The sequence below is a fragment of the Coccidioides posadasii genome, chromosome 1 (genome assembly GCF_018416015.2).
Source record: "Coccidioides posadasii str. Silveira chromosome 1, complete sequence".
Lineage (NCBI taxonomy): Eukaryota > Fungi > Ascomycota > Eurotiomycetes > Onygenales > Onygenaceae > Coccidioides > Coccidioides posadasii.
In genome coordinates, this window is record NC_089407.1 from 3,134,961 (window position 1) to 3,150,931 (window position 15,971).

Sequence of the window (15,971 nt, forward strand, 5' to 3'; positions counted from 1 at the left end):
GCATCTCCGTGGAGGTCGCGTCATCTGATGGCCTGCGGACGCGGGGTAAACAATCCGATAGGGCAAGCGTGCTGTGGAGCCACCACCGCCGCCACCGCAGCCACAGCGCCCGCCCGCCAAGAGTCTGCTGACCGAGCCGTTGTGGAGAGGGTCGCTCCTCCCCGGTGCTTGGGGGGCTGCGGGTGAAGGCGGGAATTTAACTGCCTTCGCGCCCTCGTCCTCTGATGGCACCTCTCGTCATCCTCTCCCGTCCTCTCCCATCCTCTCCCTCGCATCTACTCTCCTCCCACCGATCTCTGCATACCCTCCGTCGCCGGGCAGGGCGTGGTCTAGGAGGCTCGAGCCTGTTGCTGGTTTGCCTTTTTTCCCGTCTTGTCTTGTCGGTATTATCCCTGCTCGGTAGGAGTCCACGGCGAACGACGCCATCCGGATACGCGGGAACTCCCCGTCCAACCCTTCCATTCCACTAAAATCAATCACCTTCCGGAGCCTCCACTGATAGATCTCCGTGGTCGTGGGTGGGATAGCCGCTGCGCAGGTTTCATAAACACCCCCAGTGAGCAAGCTAGAAGTCGATTTCACGCGTGCTCTGAGGACGACTTTATCTCAATAACCCTTGCCGAACTATCCTTCCCTTAATGAGCGTTTATTTCGTTTCGGGTATCTTCACAAACCAAGAAAAGAAAAGAAAATATATATGCCATCCATATCCCAACAGCCTAAGGACCCAGGCCCTGCATAGCATCCGGAGATTTAACTCGATACTGCGTACACATTCCCGTCCTTCATATCTAGACGGTTGTGATGCAAATTAGACAGCGTACTCCCCACCATTCATATTTCTTGATTGCATTAAGCATATTTTAGCTTCCGCACTCTTTGTTCGCCCCCCAAGGGTTGCCAAGAACGATTCGAGAGCAAGGCGACCTCGGAGTTAACTCATCGTACGGCATGCCGACCCTCGCGGTCACCAACTTCAATGTCGTCTGCGCGACGTTAGGCGGCTTTGTCACCATTTTCGGCCTGGTTTCGCACCTTTTTAAAGAGAAACTATATCTCTCAGATGCCTGTAAGTAGAAGTCTTGGCACTCGCCTCCGCCCCTGTGCCAACTCGGACATCAGCTCTACATACAAAGTACCCTTATTAATATCCTTCGTTCTGACAATTATACGGCCTCTTCTGGCCGCTCGCGGCAGTTATCTCTCTTTTAGCTGGAGTCTCTCTCTCCCACAATGCTGCCAACTTCATCAAGCCTATTGAGTATGCCAACGGTTCCCAGGAGGCCCTGAACGCCATAACTCTTTACTTTTCCCGCCTGGTACTTGGTGTGCAGCTTGTCATCGCCGGTGTCCAGCTTCCAAGTCGTTTTTTACTGAAAGAATGGAAGACCCTCTCACTACTTCTTGGACCTGGCATGACCGGGATGTGGCTTTGTACTAGCGTGGTTATCTGGGGATTGGTGCCAAATACGCCTTATCTCCATGCTCTTGCTGTGGCGGCTTGTGTTACTCCGACAGACCCCGTCTTGTCCAACTCAATCGTCAAGGGTAAATTCGCGGACAAGAACGTCCCAAAACCTCTGCAGCGCGTTATCATCGCTGAGTCTGGTGCTAATGATGGTCTTGGATACCCGTTCTTGTTTGTTGCAGTGTATCTCATTCAGTATGCAAGATCCAGCGGCGCTGATGAATCCGGTGGTACCCGAACAGCCATGGCGTTGTGGCTTGGTGAAACCTGGGGTTATACCATTTTTCTCAGTGTTCTCTATGGCATCGCGGTTGGCTGGCTGGCCAAGGTGCTTTTGCATTGGGCCGAAGACAATAAGTATATCGATAGAGAGAGCTTTCTTGTGTTCGCAGTTGCTTTAGCTGTAAGTCATACAGCCCCTGCCATTATTTCTACGGTCAACATCTCACTGAACTGTCTAGTTGTTTATTGTTGGCACATGTGGCATGATTGGCAGTGATGATGTTCTTGCATGCTTTATTGCCGGAAACGTTTTCACCATCGAGTAAGTCTGTCCTTTCCCTGTCTTTCCCCTCCATTTTTCCCCTGTGGGGTTTATAAGCAGCGTTACCAAACCAAACAATTTAATAGTGACTGGTTCCGGCTCGAGACGCTGGATGATTCCCTACACCCAACAATTGACATGTTACTCAATCTTTCAGTCTTCATGTGGTTTGGAGCGGTTTGTCCATGGTCGGAGTTCGTCCATAACGACGTCATTCCTTTTTACAGACTTGTTCTTTTGGGTCTTCTCGTCCTCCTTTTCCGGCGTATCCCTGTGATTTTCGCCATGCACAAATACATTTCGCAGATTGAAGACTTCCGACAGGCAGCTTTTGTTGGTTTCTTTGGTCCGATCGGTGTCAGTGCTATTTTCTATCTTTATATTGCTTTGGAATACTTCCATAATTATTTCAGGGTCGATGGTAAACTCCGTGAAGACGCAAAGCACCTGGCAGATACAATGTACGTTGTGGTTTGGTTTATGGTCATTTGCAGTATTGTAGGCACCCTTGTTTCCTTCTTCTATTCCACTCTCTGCTATCAGCGTCCCGGCTTTTTAACTAATCTGTCCTATCCAAGGTTATCCATGGCCTTTCCATCCCACTTGGGAAGCTTGGCTTCTATCTTCCCCACACCCTCTCAAGTACCATGAATAAACGTTCGGACATCGAGCAAGATGCTGTCTCTATCCCTTTCCGCGATACTATTTTCGCCGCTGCTTCTCGTGTTGTTCCCTCTCTCAGGAATTCAAACTCTTCCAGAGCTTTGAGTCGGGGTCGCCCTGTACCGCCAAGATCAAATCTCTTTCTTACTAGTTCTGCTATCATTCCAAATGGTCGCAGTAGCACTAAAAGCTTGACGGTACATACAAACCCGGTTACATCTCCAATAGGTTCTCCGACTCCCCCAATGGCTCCACCAGAGCCATCGTCCTCACCACCACTGTTAGGCGTTTCCCTACCAACCCATAACTTAGGTGGTTATCCCGGTGCTGGCCAGAGCGCCAATTCTGGAAAATGTATGCGCGATACCAACGCAAATAGCTACGGTGCTATTAGCAATCTACCCAGCCGCCCACGCCTTGGTTCTCTAAATCATAGCAGTGTGGATACTATAAATTGTGAAGCGAAGTGGCAGGACTAGCATTCGATTATGTTATGTGAGTGTTCAGTTCTTGCTTGATCTAACTACGTGTAGGAGTTCCAGTATGCAAGATGAATATTCTTGGGTAAGATACGACCATGTTAGCATTAGATTCCAATTAAGATTAGATTGGTTTGATAGATTACATTAATTGGGTACATTTACTTTTGGACTACACAACAGTGCCAATGGGGTGTAGCTGATTATAGTGTACTATCTCACTAGAATGCTTTGATTCTTATACCCTCCTCCTCCCTTTTTGTCATGCGACATCAAGTGACCCATCTGGTACAGGTGATGGATAATCACCCAGCCTTCCCGCTTATTCCTCTAACAGGCAGCCCTGCAGCCTTGTATATCGCATCAATGCTTTCCATCTGCGCAATACTATCCTCGCTGCTCACCCAACATGGCGGCTCTTTACCCCTAACCCTATCCATAAAGGCCTCTAGCTGCCAGCGATACGTACTCCAATACGCTTTCCCTCCTTTTCCACCGGTGGTCCACCTATCACCCCACACGGGCCCGCCAGACTGCTGCGTCAGATATTCCGTCTTTCCCGTACGCTTATCGGTGACGGAGATGTAGTGGTAGAGATGGGGCATGATGGCGTTGTAGAAGAAGATCGTTGCGGTGTCGGTTTCTACCTCGATGGAAGGCAGTTCCCAGAGGCGCGGCAGCAGGCCGAAGAAGGCGCGACTGCGAGATTGGTCGGTGTAGATGCGGCTGTAGATGGTGTGGTTCGGGGTCGTGGGGGAGGTGAAGAGGAGGTGCGCGTGCATGGCGGCGTCGATGCGCGGGTCGCGGGTGGAGGGGCGGCAGACGGCGGACAGAATGGTTTGTGGGGGGGAGGTGGTGTGAATGGCGTAGCGGGTGAAGGAGAGCGCGTAGGTTTGGTCCATGAGGGAGCCGCCTGGGATATAGGGGTTCAGTTGGAGGAGATTTAAGAGTCGGGGGAAAGGGGATGGTGGTAGTGGTGGTGGTAGTACCTGAAAGGTCGAATTTCCAACGGATATCGCCCTCGGGGATGCCGGGGCTGACGGTCATCCAAGCATCTGTACTGATGATTTTACCGTATGTCCCAGATTCGAGGATGGAGCGGAAAAGGTGTGCTGCTGGGTGAAATTGCCAATGGAACTTTTTATTTTGGATGGGAAACGATCAACATGGTTCTGATAGTCATGGGAATTTTGGCTGCAAGCGTACCGCTTCCTCCAGTACCAGCTTCTTCTCTTTCGCCAACTTTACCAGCTGCTTGGCCTCCTTTGCATTTGAGGTAAACGGCTTCTCGCAAAGGACGTGCTTTCCAGCCAGCAGGGCTTTCTTGGCCCATTCAAAATGCAAGCTATTGGGCAGCGAGATATATACCATGTTGACGTCCGGATCGTCAAGTAAGGCCTGGTATGAACCGTAAGATTTCTTGAAGCCATACTTCTTCGCATAGGCTTCAGCCTTCGACGCATCGCGTGAAGCAATGCCGTAGAGGTTTACATCTGGATGGGTCTCGGAGGGATGAATGACTGGGAGAGAAGCAGGGTGTTAGTTTTATGTAGTTCTTCTGGCGTTTAAGTGTAATGGGAAAACAATATTGGGACGCTTACTTCCCGCAGCGTTAATCGAAGCGGTGGATAGGACACCGAGGTTCAGAGCCCTAGAGGACGATTTTGTCTTTCCGTGCATCCATGATGCGGCGTACTGCTGGAGGAATGTGAGGCCTTGGAGAGCAAGAGCCATGATGTGAGGAATAGACAAACAGACGGTTATGTTCAATCCAAACGAGACATAATTGGACTTGATGGCAAAGGCAAAATAGCCGCCTCCCGTATTGAATTTCTCATAAATCCCCATCACTGCTATATATAAGGAGCTGCTCTATTTGAGTTTCGCGCCCGGTGCTGGTCGAGCCGTCTGATGTCATCCCAGACGTCATAATCTTATTTTAGACGCATGCTCTGAGAGGGGGGCTTAGGGAAAAAGGTTGAAGTGGACCTTTTTCCATGTTTTTGGTTGAAAAAATCGAGGATAGATATCAAGCTGGAGCTTGATAATTGCTTCGTGTATGTATACACTGGACAATGCACGTATGAACGCAGTCCCATGTATAAATAAGGGATTCCGACTTGGGAAGCTATATATGACCCTGCCAGCCCACATGCTTTCAGGTTGAGAAATAAAAGAAAAGATAAGAATTCGTTCACATACCCACAACTCAACTCGAAATCACGAAACATGAGTGATCAGGTCAAAGACAAGACCGGCGAACCCATCCACGAAGGTGACGATGTCGAGACTAGGATCCGTGGAGGTACTCGCAAGGGAACAGTACGTTATCTTTTCCTTGATGGAATTTCATCTTGGCACTGGTGAGCTGAATCCCGTTCGGCGAGCAGGTTGAGAATATTGTGACAAGTCAGGAAGAAGCGCGGGAAGAGAACGTTAAGAATCCGCCAAAGGTAAGTGAATTCGTCACGGTTGAAGAGATTTTGAGACATCAGGGTGGGTTGAATTGACGTCCTCTAGGTTGTTTACTACGACCAACATGGCCATCGAGTCGCGCATAACCCGCAGACGTTGCGAAAGGGGGGAGAAGACTGAAGCTCCAAGCCGCAATGGACCGATGTCCCCTCACTGTACGGAGTAGGATTGTGATAACATATAAATAAGAACCCTTATCTTTGCCTTTCTTTTTTCAATGGTCACAACTTCTTGTCCGGCCCCTGAATCTCCCCGAAAGATATTGAGATCAGCCGCACTCTTCCATTTTCCATCCAAACTTCTTCAGTTGCCTACTTACAAACACACCACCAGTTTCAGCGAGAATGGCTTGTTCTCCAAGCCTCTCGAACATTACGATGGCATCGAGCTAGAAACAACCAGAGTCCATCATACCCTTTTACGAATAAACCCAAGCAATCCCGCAGTATCGGGGAGACGGACGATCTGCCGATGGTACACTATATGTCACAACCTCCATTAAAAAGAAGTATTCTAAAATAATCCCCAAGTTAAAGAAATAAATAAATAAAACTATGGGGCGGGGCTAAATGAAACGATAAAATCCACCGAATCTCCGAAAGACTGATGACAATGCCACCACCTAGATGACATACTGCACACAGGGAGTTTATTAGCAATCACACAGTCCAGATCTCCACTGCTTGTCAAAGATATTGGGCGAACTCACTGGGATGAAGAGATAAGGCACCTCCTTCTCATACTGCGTCCATGCTTCCCCATACTTGGCTCTGCATCGCTGGATATCTCTCATGGCACGATGCGCGATCATGGCCGCGAAGAAAACAGGGTAAAACCAAGGGAACGGGCTTTCAAATCCGGTGACGAGACCCCACATGAGTGCAAAATAGAGGTCGCAGGTGTAGTGGATTTTTCGTGCGTAGCCGTCTAGATATGATCAGCGCTGCCAGCGAGACCAACTCGGACTGTGAATTGGGTATACTTACACCAACCGTCAACAAGAATAGTGTCACCTTTCTTGCTGGTGATGGTTCGAGGGTTCTCGACCGTCTGCCATGGGAGTTGTGGGAATGTTTTCCTCAGGACCATATCGCCGCGTTGCTGTTGGCGGAAGCGGTTCTTCTGACTGTTCGTCGTGTCCCAGATCCAGTACACGAACAGATAGCTGACGTACATAACGGCCAGGGCATATTTGTTCCAGCGGTAGGTTTCTGGAGCATGGCTGGCAAGGTAGACGGTGCAATGACAGTAGCTGAGAGGGACGCCAGCAAGGTTCCAGAAGATAAGCATAAAACCCCATTTCTCATAATAGATGTCCCTACAGAGCATAATTGTCAGAAAACGAAGCCTCCTTGGTAGGTTTCCCCTTGGAAGGTACTCACCATGTTGCAATAATGCACTCTTCACCTTTGGAGCAAGCATTGGCATATAGAAAGTGAGCCATAAGCAAGAATCCAACCTCTCCACTCACGTATCCATAGTTCTCATATTGTCTCGCGGCAGCACCCATGGTGACCAGGAGCAAGATGTACCAGGGCAGCCGAACCTCGAAAAACATCTTGAAATCCAAGATTCCGAACATTCTCGGGTTCAATTCCGCACCCATGAAGAAATCATAGATCGGGTATCCGGTGATGCGGTGTTGGGCGCCACGAGCCATAGCGGAGAAATAGGCGATGAACGAGATGATGAAGCCGGTGAGAATGGCAACGCTCATCAACGGACCGAATTCATCGATGATCGTGTAAAGCTTGAAGAGGCCAGAGACGTGAAGGCCGACAGCGAGGATGATGGTCGTGTAAAAGGAAGAAACGGCAGAGCAACGGTAGAGGAGCTGCTTTCCACCCAAGTGGTCCAGCGGTCTGCCCTTGACGACAATGCCAGGGAGGAACATATAGCACAGCGCCTCGAAGATGAAGAAGATCCAGTAGATAGCCCACGCCTTGACGGACGGGAAAGCACCCTCGTACACTAGATGCGCTAGATGCCGAGCAAAGTCGCTGGTGGACTGACCTTCAGCCGGCAGAGGGAGATGCCCGTCGTAATACACGGCACCAATCCACATGTAATACATCAGCAGCGGAAAGCCGATCATCATAGACAGCACACCCCACGAACCACCAAACTCGAAGTGGTCCGCGTGCTCCACCACCTGCTCGGCCTTTGCTTCCGTCGTCGCAGCGGGGCATGCAGCGCCGTTCGATCTGGTCTCCGCCTGGACATCCTCCACCGGCTTCTCAGCCTCGCGCCGCTTTCTGGGCTTCCCAGAAGCAATCATCTGGCTGGATGACAATTCCGCTTCGTTGTATTCCGGGCTCTTCGACGCGCGACTCCTGGTGATGCGTCTGCTCGGGGTCTCTACGAAGCCGTCAGGTTGGACCTTCCTGATAACATAAATCAGCGATCGAAATTGCTAGCGGAGAGGAATTGAGGAAACAGCCCCGAAGCTCTCGCGCGAGCACCGGGAATTCATATCCAATTCAGGCGCAAATTGGTCTAATTCAAAACACAAGGTATCACCACAGCGAAGTCATGCCTCCAGGGCTTTCCTAGTGGTGTGCTCAAAACAGACAAAAGCAGACAAGAGACGAAAAAGGGAACTTACTTTGGCGTCTTGCCGGTCTGTGAGCGGGTCAGCGTCATCCTGGGAGAGGAGCAGATATAAAGGAGCAGCGACTGGCCATCCACGGAGCGACAACACAGAAAAGGGCGCAAAAAAAAGAAAAAGAAAAAAGAGAAAAAAAGCCAAAAAAAAAAAAAAAAAAAAAAAAAAAAAAGGGACAGAAAATCGGTCTCCGCTGTGGTCTCTTGTCTCTCATACACTTTCAGATTGGCCTCTTCAAGCTGCGATCTCCCTAAATCACTGTTGTGCCACACCTCCCAGCCAATCACGCCGCTCTGTGGCGGCTCGGGCGGTTGTGGCGTCCGTTCGTTACGACTGTTACGGGGTGTTACAGGACGCGGAGGGGAGCTTGGCGTGTAATTAAAGTATAAACGCTCTCCTATTGGCCCGGTTCCCCGCTGTCTGGCATCCTGAGTGTATTACATACATTATAATACAGTACGTGACTGACCGGACAGGGACGGGACGAAAACCCGCTCGTTACGGGGGGAGTCCTCGCCAGCACCATACGCTGGGACGGGATGCAGAGATGAGATGATTCAACGGGGACAGATGGGTCAATGCTGTTTCAACCCTGGTGTCATCGAGACACCCGCCGTAGAGATTGTCCCAAGAGATCGTCTCCACACTTGAACAGAAGCCAGACACTTGTCTTGTTCTCAGGTTGTGTGTAGCACCAATCTATTTACTATCTGCACCCAGGGTACTCCGTAGCTACAGAAGCAAAAATACATATATTTTGCACGCCTCTCAGCAAAGATACACATCGATCAAACGACAATTACATCGATCAAGCTGCTCGCCTGGCGTTGGTGGACATCAGCGTGATTTTCTTGTTTTTCTTTCGTTTACCGTTTCCTGCGGCGTGAGCTGCGTTCTCTCGCACCGCAAGAACCTCTTCCTGCTCTGCCAGCAGTAGCTCCCTCTCCCAACCCTGGAGCCATCCGTCTTCGACCTCGTTTTGGCTCCGGTATGGCAATGGCTCCGAGCTGGACTCCACAGCTGCCGTGCCCCAGACCGTCCGGCGTGTCGGTGGACTGCTGGACGGTGAAGCGAGCGCAGCGAACGACGAATGGCTCTGCTCTCGAGATGGTCCGGGTGAAGGCGGGCCCTGGGGGAAGGTCGCCTCAGGAACCGGGGGGACCTCTGCGCTAGACGGACCCGCAAGAGGTTGGAAATCAGTTTCCGAAAACGGCTGGTTGGAGGGAGCTCCTATACTCGGCCTCTTCCTCCTGACCGCGGCCCACCTCTTGTCGTCTTCCTCTTTCTCCGCGCGGATACGTTCCTTTTCTTCTGTAGCCGCCTTCTCCTTATTTCGCTTCCGACGGCGGCTGATTTCAGGAGCAAACTTCTCGAGGATTGCGGGGCTAACAAGATCGGTCCAATCACACTCCAAAAAACTTACCTCACACCCATACGGTAAGTGGCCTAGATACTTCGCACGCTTGCGTAATTCGTCATCCACCACGTAGCCTGTTGATATGTGCTCCACTCGAGGTAGGATCGCAGATGGAAACTGTGAAAAATCGCCAAATTCTGCCTTCAAGATGCGTATGTCCAAAGGTGAAAGATAAAAGTGAGGGAGAGCTTGGTAAAAATAGTACGGTTGATCGCTGGAGTGAGGCATATGGCCAGATCTTGATTTATCCGCGGTGACCGAGCGGCCATGTTTAGCGACAGTGTCTGTTTTAACTGAAGGGTTGGCTTCGTTCGAGTCGATGGTCAGTTTTGAAATACCTGCAGAAAGGTACTCCTCGGCCGTTGTCGCATCGTTGATCTTCGAACTACTCGAGCCTAGACTTGGACCGGTAATAGATGCACTCGAAGAACTATTGCCGGACTTTAACGCTCGTTGGAAATGATACATATCAGGAGCACCATCCAAGGGTTCAGACGGAAGTGTTCTAGGCGGTCGTCGCTCGACTGATTCTCTCGATAGTTCCGGGGGATTGCCGATTCCTTTTACCTTCTCCTTTGCATCTTTGACGGCCGCGATCGCTTTGCCTGTCCATGTTGAATCCTCCCCAAAAAGTAGATTATCTTCATGCTCCAGCTTTTTGAGCTCCTCAATCTCAGTATCATAATGAGAGAGCATGTAGTCCTCGCCACCTTTCATGATCCGAGCGTAATCGGGCACATCTGCGATATGGTACCATGGAATGTCTTCTTCGGGCCCAATAATTGCGCCGTCGCGGGGAAGGGCCAGTGTGCTTCCCGGCATCCGCCAGACCAACCGAAGCAGAACATCACCGCCCTCCATAAGCATGTCGGCTTGCTGTCCTGTATGCCATGCAACGCAACGAGTATCTGATATGTAGATGGCATCCCAGCAAATCGGACATTTTTTCCATCTGGGCCTCTTTTCGGGAACTGGATTGGAGTCATCACTAGAGTGCATATACCGAATGAGGCAAGGAAGGCAGAATATATGGCCACATTTGGCCATCCGCGGTGCAGCGGGGGTGGAGAGGCAGATCGGACAACTAGTCTTCTGGGTTTCGGAGGAAACCAAAACCTGCAAAACCGTATCCCAGTCAAGGTGGACATCTGCATTTGTGGCCTGGGAGTGGTAGTTCTTCGTTGGATTTACAATGAACCGATAGTTGGCATGGACGTATCTGGGTGGTAGTTAGTACAATGGGGCTGGTCCCTTGTCAATTACGACATCGATCGAACCTGGCTTTATCCACCGCACCCGAACGGATTCCCCATCCATGAGTACGGCGAGGCGGTCTATACGGTGTGTGATGCTGGTGGTGGTGGTGGTGACGATGGTGTGGGCGGGGTGGAAGGGAGAAGTTCATCAGATGGGTGATCGAGGTCTGTCCTTTTCGACTCATCGTGCTATTCACTGCAATCTGGTCCGTATTGAAGTCAGCATGAAGACGCCTTGAGACCGAAACCGGAGCAGAAGCACATACAGACTCTGCAAGCGCATCCTCGTCTACCAAGCGGGGCCGACGATGACGTTTGTGCTGCTGCTTTCGGCCCTGGTTGTTTCTCGGTGCAGACGAATTTCTCACTGAGGCAGGATTCGCAAAGCCTCGGCGGTGAGAGCCTGTTTCGACGGTTCCGGTGTAGGTCGGGGCTGCGGGAGGAGGTCCAAGTTGGACTTGTGTATTTGCCGGTTTTGACGGGTTAGAGGATGGCCCCGAAGCGGACGACATTGCTCGACGGAATCCAATGTGCAGAAAAGGAAGCTCTATCGCAGGGGTAGGGGGCCCACAGGCGCCAGGCAGATCGGGCTCGCCTTCAGGAACACATCGCAAGGCAGCTCGATGTAAGTGGGACGAAGATTGGGAGTGGGTAGGAAGCGATCAAGGCTCGTGGTCCCTTGGATACCCCGAGGGGGCCGTCGGATTGCAGGGCGTTGCTTGAGACGCAGCTTTTGAGATGACGATGAGGGGCGGCGACGAAGGTGAGCTTGCCTGCGCCGGCGAATACCGTTCTGTACGGCGTACCGTACGTATGGGCACCTGTTTCACTCTGCGATAAGAGGGGAGATCGTCGGGTAACTTGCGGTCACGGTCTGTACGGTACATGGCGCCACAACGCCCGTTTTTGCGGACCCGTGACCGGGGTTAGTCAGCCGCGCTGGTTTCACGACAAACATCGTCAACACAAAAATTAATCGCAGCAGGAAAAGAGGAGCACGTCTGTCGCCGCCCGCTGCCCGCCTCTCCGCCACCTGGACTCCCGCCTGTCTTGTTTGCCTCGCCTTCTTTTACTTGCTTTTGCCATAATAATCGGTAATTCCGCTCCTCCAGGCGAACTCCCCGTCTGTCAACTGTGGTGGAAGACCTGGTCGCAAAAGGACCTACCCCAGGGCTTGCTATCCGGCCCAGCGGCACCCAACCCTCTGTTAGGCACCCAATTTTTTCTCCGCAATGGGATGCTAAGTCTGCGGAACGCCCGCGGCTGTTTCTGTGCTCTCACTGCTCTTCCTTTCGCATTGATGGCTCGCCGCTAGGCCATCTCCCACCCAGCAGTCAAAAAAGGCTACGCCGTCCGAAAGTCGGGGCATGATGAACCATCATCTGCCCCCGCTGCCTCACGGGCAGCCGCCCCTGCCTCCTCCTCGCCGGCAGCACGATATTCCCTATGCGTCGGCGCCGCCTAATGTGCGCTCGTCCCAAGCATACATGGGCTATCACCACCCCCATCCTCACGCGACCGGTCCTCTACCCCCATACGCACCCCACCAATACCAGCAGCACTGGTATCCATATCAACAGATGCCACACCCTCCACCACCGCAACCGTACCAGTCGTACAGTCCTTTGATCGTCTCCTCGTACCCTCGTTCCCAGCATATCGCCGCAACCGGCCCACCACCTTCATTCCCCTTGCAGACCCCTACTACCGCCTCAACGCCGCAGCTTTCGTCCTTCTCCTCGACGCCTCCCCCAATCGTTGCCCCGTCATCTGCCACTTCGGATTTACAGGAAGATATATCCACAAACCGCCCGGCGGAGGCCCAATCCAAAGCAATTGATGGAGGTTCGACAAGCTCGGGCACTGCGTTCGTTCCTAGTGCAGTTGTTCCGGAAGCTTCGGTCAATGAGCGCACAAGCATAGAACCCACCGCTAGAGAACCGTTTCAGCCACCGGTTAGTTCTAATCTTCCTTGTCAATGTTTGCGCTTTGGAGAAAAGAAATTCACTCACCTCACATCAATCTAGCTGCCCTGGTTGTCGGTTCCTGAGGCCCCATTCCCTGAGAAGCTACCTCGGAGACGGCGAAAGCCCAGGATCGCTGAAGTTACCAAGCAATCTGTGGCTCTCTCCTTCAAGGCCGACAGCGAGGGAAATGAACCCCAGAAACCCGGTCTTGAAGCAGAACCCCCATTGCCCGAGCGTACTGCCACTCCCACTCCAACAGCCTCCCACGCCCCATCTGAACCCACCTCGACACAGCCAACCACTCCGTCGTCTTCCAGCAACTCACAATCTCCGTCCCATGTTCGTCAAGTGTCTCAGGCAAGCACGCCACGAATGGCAGCCCCAATCGTTCCGATCGTTCCTGTTGTTCCCATCATGCCAGCTACACCCAACCTTTCGAAGCAAGGACAGCAGACCACCGGAAGTGCCACAGACAACACTAAACCCATTGAGTCAGTGCAGCCTAGCCAAAGTACTGCTAACCAGCAGGACTTGAAAGCAACGCCTCCACCTCGTTCGCAGCCAAAATCATGGGCCGACCTTGTTCGGACGAAAAAGCCAACCTCGGGAAGTGATGATGCCGTGTCAACATCGGGTGTTGGCGGTTTGGCTCCGTCCAAGTCTGAATCTCTCGTCGACGTTATTAATAGCTTGGCTTCAGAAGCGGATCTTTATAGCAATAAGATTGCCTTTGTTGAGCCTCGAGGTCTTGTAAATACGGGTAATATGTGTTATATGAACTCGGTAAGTTGTATAATATCTCCAAAGACTTCTGCATTTCGACTCCGAATTGGAGCTTACTTCTAGCAGATCCTCCAAGTTCTCGTCTTTTGTGTTCCGTTTTATGATTTCCTTGATCGGGTTAGTCGTCGTGCTGCACACAGCTTCAAGAGCGAGCTCCCGCTTCTCGATGCAATGTGAGTTTATATTTCCCTGGATTGCAAGTGGCTTGTTGGTGGCTGACGTATTGCCTTCGCAGGATTATGTTTATGAGAGAATTTCGAGTAATTGGCTCGGCAAGTTCTGTCGAGCAGTTGCGGCAACGTTTGAAGCAGACTGAACTAGAGCAATATGGGTCATCATTCATTCCAGAATACGTTTACCAGGTCATCAGACATCTCCCTCGCTTTAGAGATATGCGCGTGAGTATATATCCACCCCTTACCATGTTATGACTCAGATTCAGTTCTAACAGATTACAGCGAGGCCATCAACAAGATGCCCAAGAATTCCTCGGTTTCTTGTTTGAAGAGCTTCACGAAGAGTGCTTACATGCAATAAAGAGCTCTTCCGCTTTGCCTGAAGCTGCAAGTGCTTCAGATGTCGATGCTGTCTCCATGACGGATGATTCCGCTGGTGAAGGTTGGTTAGAAGTTGGCCATAAGCAGAAAGCCGCCGTCACCCGATCCTCGGGACACATTGCTTCAGAATCCCCAATCACGAGAATCTTCGGTGGCAACCTTCGCTCTGAATTCAGAGTCCCCGGAAATAAAAACTCCGTTACCTTGGAGCCTTACCAGTCGCTTCAACTTGATATTGGCTCTCCTCAAGTTAATAATATCATCGATGCACTAAAGGGCCTTACCAGACCGGAAACTATGCACGGGGATTTTAGCTCCTCGCGTGGTACCAAAGTGAATGCCACCAAGCAGGTGTTCATTGAAAGCCTACCACCGGTCCTGATTCTCCATCTGAAGCGCTTCCACTATGATAGTGTAACAAAGGGCACTCAGAAAATTTGGAAGAAGATTGGATATCCTTTGGAACTCGAAATCCCCAAGGAGGTGTTCGCTCCACACCGTCGAAATATGTTAGCTGCCCAGGGTGGTGGCCTTCCCAAGTATAGGCTTACCGGTGTTATTTATCACCATGGCAAAAATGCAAGCGGCGGGCACTATACGGTGGAAATCCGCCGTCAAGATGGCCGCGAATGGATCCGTATCGATGATACCGTGATTCGCCGCGTTCGAAGCGAGGATGTTGCATTTGCAGGAAGTGAGGAAGATCCAACGAGCCAGGCTGCTGCCCTCGAGCAGCATAAATCTCTCGATAGCAGTTCACAGTCGAATATCTTCCGCCATTTCGACCAGGACGACGAGCAAGACAGCGAGCGTGGATGGAACCAGGTCAACGGCTCGGGGTCGAGCCACGCAAGCAAAAAATCAGTCAGCGCGCTGGCCAACGGAACCAGCCCACCCAACACCGCGTCAGGAGACTCCTCGGGCAAGAGGACTTCCAGCAGCCGATTGGCAGCTCGGGAGAACAAGGTCGCCTATCTGCTTTTCTATCAGCGGATCTAAGTACCCGTTTATAGCGAGATGCCCCTAGGCTCTCTTAACCCAACGTATTTTCCCTCGATTTTGATACCATCTTAACCTACCCTCTACACACATACATACATACCTGTTCTCACATTATGTTCTTCCCCTCCGCGGCTTTTAAGCTCTATTCTCCAGGTATCTTGCTCCATTTTTAACCCCCTGGGCTTACCCTGGGTTTCTGATGTTTATGTGTATGACGGCGGTGATGGTGATGGTGGTGGCGGTGCTCAGGCAGTCCATTGTTTCTTTTTGTTTGTTACCAGGATGAATGGGAAAGCTGGAGACCGGATTTGTTTCCTGCATGGTCGGTTTCTTCTTTTGGGGGGGGAGGGACGCAAAACTCACACACGCCCTCACCTTTTTCTCTCTTTCTTTTCTTTTTAAAAAACCAACAACAATTAAAGAAGAAAAAAGATATGAAAAAAGGCCTCTCCCTTATTTTAATATTTATTTCGAATCCTGGCGGAAGAAGAAGAAAGCTCGGGATAAAGAAAAGCACGGGTGGTGGCATATGTTTTTGGTTCCTGGAGGGTGAGGGAGGTGTGCAGTAGTTAGTTATAGTTTAGGGGTTTGGGGGAGAGAGGCTAAATGCCCTTGGAACGTCTGGAGGAAAGCTGTCCCCGGGGTGTTCTCGTCTCCGAGTCGAAATTAGATGGTGTTATATATCTTTATATCTCAAGGTCCCCATCGGCCAAGCGATAAATAGGCTTCTATTCAGAGATTCGCAGGGTTCTCCA

The 15,971-nt window shown here is 51.2% G+C and overlaps 6 protein-coding genes across 6 annotated transcripts; 3 read left to right on the forward strand and 3 right to left on the reverse strand.

The window, feature by feature from the left end:
* Nucleotides 1-951: 951 nt before the first annotated feature.
* Nucleotides 952-3,154, forward strand: D8B26_000884 (uncharacterized protein; the record flags this gene model as incomplete). The annotated part of the gene is made up of 5 exons (XM_003070928.2): nt 952-1,069; nt 1,213-1,871; nt 1,930-2,012; nt 2,099-2,510; nt 2,591-3,154. 5 exons carry the CDS (start codon nt 952-954, stop codon nt 3,152-3,154), a joined length of 1,836 nt encoding a protein of 611 aa, XP_003070974.1.
* Nucleotides 3,155-3,304: 150 nt separating this feature from the next.
* D8B26_000885 (uncharacterized protein) lies at nt 3,305-5,007 on the reverse strand. Its single transcript, XM_003070927.2, has 4 exons — nt 4,756-5,007; nt 4,361-4,674; nt 4,144-4,291; nt 3,305-4,067 (listed from the first exon to the last, which is right to left on the reverse strand). The coding sequence occupies exons 1-4, from the start codon at nt 5,000-5,002 to the stop codon at nt 3,460-3,462; spliced, it is 1,317 nt and encodes a 438-aa protein (XP_003070973.1). The 5' UTR covers nt 5,003-5,007; the 3' UTR covers nt 3,305-3,459.
* Nucleotides 5,008-5,163: 156 nt separating this feature from the next.
* D8B26_000886 (uncharacterized protein) lies at nt 5,164-6,003 on the forward strand. The gene is made up of 3 exons (XM_003070926.2): nt 5,164-5,476; nt 5,545-5,607; nt 5,675-6,003. The coding sequence occupies exons 1-3, from the start codon at nt 5,384-5,386 to the stop codon at nt 5,747-5,749; spliced, it is 231 nt and encodes a 76-aa protein (XP_003070972.1). The 5' UTR covers nt 5,164-5,383; the 3' UTR covers nt 5,750-6,003.
* A 174-nt stretch (nt 6,004-6,177) lies between these two features.
* Nucleotides 6,178-8,413, reverse strand: ERG4_2 (C-24(28) sterol reductase). Its single transcript, XM_066123375.1, has 5 exons — nt 8,235-8,413; nt 7,012-8,013; nt 6,616-6,947; nt 6,339-6,556; nt 6,178-6,263 (listed from the first exon to the last, which is right to left on the reverse strand). The coding sequence occupies exons 1-5, from the start codon at nt 8,270-8,272 to the stop codon at nt 6,252-6,254; spliced, it is 1,602 nt and encodes a 533-aa protein (XP_065979449.1). The 5' UTR covers nt 8,273-8,413; the 3' UTR covers nt 6,178-6,251.
* A 502-nt stretch (nt 8,414-8,915) lies between these two features.
* On the reverse strand, nt 8,916-11,621 carry D8B26_000888 (uncharacterized protein). Its single transcript, XM_066123376.1, has 3 exons — nt 11,174-11,621; nt 10,929-11,110; nt 8,916-10,870 (listed from the first exon to the last, which is right to left on the reverse strand). The coding sequence occupies exons 1-3, from the start codon at nt 11,417-11,419 to the stop codon at nt 9,043-9,045; spliced, it is 2,256 nt and encodes a 751-aa protein (XP_065979450.1). The 5' UTR covers nt 11,420-11,621; the 3' UTR covers nt 8,916-9,042.
* Nucleotides 11,622-11,901: 280 nt separating this feature from the next.
* Nucleotides 11,902-15,935, forward strand: D8B26_000889 (uncharacterized protein). Its single transcript, XM_003070923.2, has 5 exons — nt 11,902-12,862; nt 12,935-13,657; nt 13,724-13,830; nt 13,893-14,055; nt 14,116-15,935. Exons 1-5 carry the CDS (start codon nt 12,275-12,277, stop codon nt 15,211-15,213), a joined length of 2,679 nt encoding a protein of 892 aa, XP_003070969.1. The 5' UTR covers nt 11,902-12,274; the 3' UTR covers nt 15,214-15,935.
* Nucleotides 15,936-15,971: the final 36 nt, after the last annotated feature.